Source organism: Arvicola amphibius, chromosome 6 (assembly GCF_903992535.2).
Source record: "Arvicola amphibius chromosome 6, mArvAmp1.2, whole genome shotgun sequence".
In the NCBI taxonomy this organism is placed as follows: Eukaryota; Metazoa; Chordata; class Mammalia; order Rodentia; family Cricetidae; genus Arvicola; species Arvicola amphibius.
Genome location: NC_052052.2, coordinates 33,092,436 through 33,098,435, shown reverse-complemented (window position 1 = coordinate 33,098,435; position 6,000 = coordinate 33,092,436). Strand labels below are relative to the sequence as shown.

At 44.7% G+C, this 6,000-nt stretch overlaps 1 protein-coding gene across 6 annotated transcripts in view; it reads left to right on the top strand.

The window, feature by feature from the left end:
• The first annotated feature begins 477 nt into the window (after positions 1-477).
• The window catches only part of Eri3 (ERI1 exoribonuclease family member 3), a 130,003-nt gene continuing 124,480 nt past the window's right edge, over positions 478-6,000 (top strand). For 3 of the 6 annotated variants that reach the window (XM_038332631.1, XM_038332632.1, XM_038332630.1), the window contains exons 1-2: positions 505-864; positions 2,921-2,996. In XM_038332631.1, the coding sequence (XP_038188559.1) occupies positions 730-864; positions 2,921-2,996 (211 nt within the window). In that variant the 5' untranslated portion in view covers positions 505-729. The other 3 variants (XM_038332635.1, XM_038332633.1, XM_038332634.1) reach the window with 3 other exon arrangements.

Here is a 6,000-nt window from a genome sequence, read left to right as displayed (position 1 = left end):
ACGCCTTCCTTCTTTCCAGATCTCCCTCAGGACCGTAATCAGAAAGTAGATAATGATTACTTGTTGACGAATGAATCACAGAAGGTGTTGCCTAAAGAAAACATCTCCCGAGCCCATACTCCCCGTGTGCCTACAGTGAAGGAGGGAAAAACAAGTAGAGAATCTGTGTGATTATAAGCCTGACGAAGTTTTCGGTTTATTTTACTATTACTCTCATTTATTTATTTTTAAGAAAATTCGTTTCACTGTTCAGAAGTGACCCTCCCCTTCTCGTCTGAAGACGTGTCTCCTCCAAACTACAAGTCCCACAAGGCTCAGCGCCAACGGTCACCATCTTGACACATCTTAGCGCGCATGTCGGCGGCAGAGAGAGCGTTTGGGGAGAAGAAACCCCACCTCATTGTAGTTCATTGGCCAAAGGCGCCAGCAGCGGGCTCAGCGGTTGGCTGCTGCGCCCGCCCGTCCACCGCGTCGATCGGGGTCAGAGTGCGCGGAGGTGAGTCGGTGTGTTGTGGACTCGTGGTGCTGGCTGCCGCTGTTGAGGCGGCCTGGAACGGGCTGTGGGGAGCGGGCGGAGCTGGCTCTGCTTCTGCTCGGTCAGCGCCGCAGGCGGCGCGGGCCGTGCCCGCTGCCGTCAACTGCCCCAAGCGCCTGCTGAGGCCGAGGGAGACGTCGGGGCCTGCACCTGGAGAGAGCCTGCCGCGCTGGCCCGGAGGAGGGGGCGTTGCCATGGCGACAGCCTCTCCGGCAGCTGACGGGGGGCGGGGGCGGCCCTGGGAAGGAGGGCTGGTCTCCTGGCCCCCTGCCCCTCCCCTTACGCTCCCTTGGACCTGGATGGGCCCGAACTGGGGGCAACACCCTGGGGTGGGTGAGATTGAGAGGGCCCCTAGCTTGGGCCCTGGTTAATGCATGTGGGGTGTGGGTCATGGCGCGCACACTTAACGCTGCCTGGAATACAGGCCCGTGTGCTCACCCTGGATGCATGTTCTAACTTGGCAAGGGGGAGCTGGGGGTGGAGCTGGGCTTTGCGAGATAGGTGGGATGAGTTGATGAAGGGGCCTAACTTGAGATTACTGGAGAAGAAGGGAGATTTGACCAGAGAAAATAGAAATAGATTAAGGAATTAGTAGATATATAGGGTACCCCCTCCGCATCCCAGAACACACGTTAGCATTTTACTTCCTTGTAAATTCCAAGCTATGGGTACTGATGGTGGTCAGAATGAAGAAAGGGCCTTAATCCGGGTAGTTTTTTGTATGCCTTTATTGCAAATGGCCCAGCAACAGGTGTTTTCTTAAAACAAAGCATGACTTGGGATGTTGGATGTTGACCTGGAAGATGCTGGATATGGGGCCCCTCATCTGGGGATAAGGATTTTGCAATGACTAGGACCAACAATTGTCTCTGACCATTTTTATGTATGCATTTGCTAGTGCGTTTCATCAGTTTTCCAGTGTTAAGGGCAGCAAAACATGAATCCTATTGGCTAGAGACTATACTCTATTTGCCTGTAGTAGGTTGTGATTGGCTGAATGATTTTTGACTGTGGAGTTTGTACCAGAAACTGGCTTCATCAAATTCAGCTTTATTCTGACTTTATCATACAGTAGACCTTGTTTTAGTGGGCTCGTTCTTGGACCTTAAGTATATTATACTTGAATCCCCTACCATTTAAAAGCCAATTTATAAACAGTGACTTGGAGTGTGACTCCACTAATGTGTGCCTGTGATCTTGGTTAGAAAGCCTCTTGGCTGACTGTTGGCAGGTGCCGGATGGGGGAAGGGAGCTGCCGGGAGGTGATGGATAAGGTTCCTTTATGGATTCTGTGGTGCTTCACTGGAGCTCAGAGCACTTTGGCAACTTAAGCACTCCAAATTAAAAGCTCGTTAACAATTCCTACCCCAAGATCATGCAGATAATCAGCTAGCTAGGTCACAGAGCTTGCCTAAGAGCTCTCCCTCAAACTTGAAATTTCCAAATAGAAGTGCTTTGATTCCATTTCATTTTTGGAAAGTTTACTCTGTTATGGGATAAGTTGGGGAGTGGCCTGTACCTGGAGGGGTCAGGATAGAATCAAGTCTTAAGTGTGTGGAATGGCAGACAGGAATGTATTGATTCCAATCATGGATGCTTGTGCACAGGGTTTCACTGTCTTAAAAGATCATGTCTGTGATTTCTTGTCCTGAAGAATATCTGAAGTAGGTGATAAATATGATAGATATTCCTTGATACTTTTTAAAAATTGTTATTTTTTAGATGGTCTTGATGTGTAGCCCTGGTTGGCCCCTCCTCATGTGCCACCTATGCTTAGCTTCCTTGATGTGTTGATTTGGGGTTTGGCTAGCTTGACTTTCTTAGAATTTGAGGCCTACTTGGAAGTATTTTGAAAGTATTTCCTGATCTGTGTTTCTATTCCAGTTACTGCCTATAGGTTTGTAGCAATGAACCCTTCTCTTCAGTCTTGGCTCAGCCCCAGTTCCTGAGTTCTGAATACTGCTAGCCTTGTGTCCTTGTCTGACAGGATTCTGAAATTATCCAGTGAGCCATCGCTTCATGACCATCTTTCTTAGTTGAGGCTCAAATATTATGAATATTTGTTATTTCTAGAAAATAAACTTCCTTAGGAAGAACAATATATCAGAGAACCTGTGAAATTCATAATTCATATATATATACACACCCATATATGTGTATTACACACCTATATATACACACACATATATATACATACATGGGTATATAATATATATATATTATATATCCGTCAATAGCATCTGAAAAGTCTGTAGTACCATTGTCTTTGCACAGAGATAGCTATATTCCAAAGTTTGAATTTATGAGTTTGAGAGTGGCCCTTAATGAGAATTTAAACCCTTGAATTGAAGTATACCTGTTGCAGAGATATGTGTTTGTCCACAGCATTGGGGTTTTCCAGCTCTCGCAGACCCTTCAGCGTCTCCAGCTGCCAGTCTTGGCGTCTTCGAAGTAAGGAGAGGTGAGAATCCTGTTGTATGATCTCTTTTGGTGTCTGACTGTTTGGGTGTGGTGGGTATGTGATGGGGCCTGGTGCAGATTGCATTTTTCTGTAGCTTCTGATAAAGTAACATGTGCTTAAGTTTCCTGCAACTGAAATCGACCACAATCTTTAAAGGAAGAGTTGGAGATGAATGATCTAGACTTAAGACTTTCCAGTTCTGTCATGATTTGCTTTTTTTTTTTTTTTTCCTCAGTGCTGGGGAATGTACCTCAGTACCAGGACCTTGCAACATACCAGGCAAGCATGCCATCACTGAACAAAATTCCTAGTCTTTCTCCCCCACTTCCCTCTCTCTGTCCTTTTTTAAAATTTACATTTGACCTTAACGAAATTGACCATACTGGCCTCACACTGGTGATGCTCCTGTGTCAGACTCTGCCTGGTACTGGATTACAAGTATGGACTACTGTGCCTAGCCTTGATTTCTTTGATAGACACCTCATGAGTACCTCACCTTTAAAGTAATTGAGTAGAGCTGGAATAGCCCTATATTCTGAGACATATTCATTTAATTCAACCGTAAGACCACCTCATGCGTGGCTCTGTGATATATTTGGGTTTGAGTTGTGTGTCACCTTTGAGTGAATGGCTGGTGAGTTCCCACCTCCTTCCACCTGGACTTAGTAAAAAGGTGGAATTGGGAGTCATTTGTTCAATAACTAGGACCCAGACATTTTGTTAGTTGCTCGGATTACAGTAGTAAACAAGACTGCCCATGATATTAAAAAAACTTTCAGATCCATAGGAGAGACCAATAGTAATGCAGCAGTTATGATATACCCACTAGTACTAAAGTAAGGGACCTAGGTGGTCTGGGTCTACGGGAGTGACCCTAACCTGGGCTTGTAGACTCTGGGATGGCTTCTCAGAGAAATCAGCCTCCTTACTTAGAATTAAACACTTGAGGGACCAAGTGTCAGAGCTTTGTTGAGTTTGAGGAAGGTCAGTGTAATTGAAAGGCAGGTGGGGAGTGAAGCAGGAAAGGTGAGCAGAGGCTTGGGTCTTAGAAACTGTTTAGACGGTGCTGGGAGGTAGGCAGGTTGGGGCAGTTAAAAAGACTTAAAGGTTAGCAAGCTTTTCTAGAAAGGACAGGAATAGATATTGATGCTTTGTGACTCCTTTACAGCTGTGCAGCTTGTAGCGAGCATTTCAGCAGCTGTGGATGCTGTGAAAGTGGAAATGATTGTGTTCTAGTAAAACTTTATTTATAAAAGTGGGTGGCAGCTGGATTTGTCCCATGGACCATAGTTTGCTGATCTCTAAATTAGAACAGTAAGAAGCCACTGAAAGATTGTAAGCAGCTCAGGGTGGTGGTATACTCCTGTATTTAGGAGGCTAAGGTAGGAGGATCGCTAATTCATTCAAAGCAAGCCTGTGTTGCAAAGCAAAACAGTAAGGAAAAGGAAAAAAAATGAAGATTATAATTAGGAGTTTTGTGTTGTAGAAAACTTGTTTTGCTCTCAGTATGAAGAATGGATTGAAGGGGCAGATAAAACTGGAAGCAGAGAGAACAGTCAAGAGTCGGGGGTAGCAATTTTATTCCCCTTATGTGTTAGTTTTGTGGTCCTTAAGGACCACATCAAGTATAATTGAACTCGTGTGTGTGTGTTAGTATTAATTTTCTTTACTAATTTCATGTCTTTCTAATGACACCTAAAAGGTGTCTACTAGAGAATTTCTTGGAAATGCTAGGCAGCTACTATTTCACAGATTGGAAAAGAGAGAGTCAGCATACAATGAATTAAAATGTTTTTGGAAACTTCTGTTGAAAGAGGTATGGCCTGAATGGAGACCTTGGAGGGATCTTCATTTTAGGGACCTTGCTTAATAGCTCACATTACTTGAGCTATATGCACAGAAACTGATCTGCGTTCCTAAGCTTTCTAGGCAGTTGTCCTCATTCTGTATGTTCTATTGGTCTGTTCTTACCTTGCCTGTAGCAGATTGATAACCCATGTCTGCCAGATCAACTGTGATGGTGTGTCTCAAGCAGGAAGCCAATAAATTTGTTTGTTGAGTGTGAAAAGTTTACAGTCAGAATGCCACTCTGTTTCCCTCGTTCTTCCTCTTCTGTGAGCCCCAGCGTACTTGCAGTGATGGAGGGAAGCCTACAGATATTTGAAAGTGATGTTTCTGTGACCTTGGTCAAGCCACTTACCTCTCTGAGTTTCACTTTGCTGTCTAAAATGGAGATAGTGGGATTTAGTAGCATTGTTTAAAGGCTTTAATGATGTAGAGGAAACTCTTAGTAGTGAATTAATACTGTTTTTTTTTTCTTTGTTTTAATTTTTAGACAGGCTCTCACTATGACTGGTCTGGAATTCTCTGTATGGACTAGGCCAGCCTCGATCTCCTAGAGATCTGTCTGCCTTTGCCTCCCAAGTGCCAGGATTAAAGGTGGCAGCTACTACTAATATTCTGCCCAGAAGCAGGAAGTAGTTGGCTGGTAGGAGTTTTGGCTTCTTAAGCTTTGCGCTCGCACAGTTTCCTTGTGACCACATGGTAAAAGCTCAGCCGATCTACAGGAGGCAGCTATAACTAAAGCAAGGCATGATTTTTCACTGTGGGAAATTCGCACATTGTGGGAGTTCCCTAGACCACACGCCATGAGTAAAGTGTGGAGCTTTAGGGTTAAGCAGCTTCCCAAGACTCACCCTTGTCACTAGCCTTCCTCCCTGTTCGGGATCATTTATTGGTGTTGCCACAGTACTGACCCCGCATCTCTGTGAAGTGCCTCTTGAGTGATTTTGTTACTTTTCCTTCCCACTCAGGGAAATGAGCCATGTAGTCTGTTTTGGTTTTCTTGCTACCAAAGAAGGTTAAATTGAGTTGCCCAAGATCATAGTGTAAGGGACTGTTAAAGCTAGTGCAGACTTGCCTCCAGATGAAATTGTGCAAGTTGATTGCTGTGATTTCTCTTCCCTTGAGTGAGAGATGCATAGTCATTGTAGAGTGTGTTGAT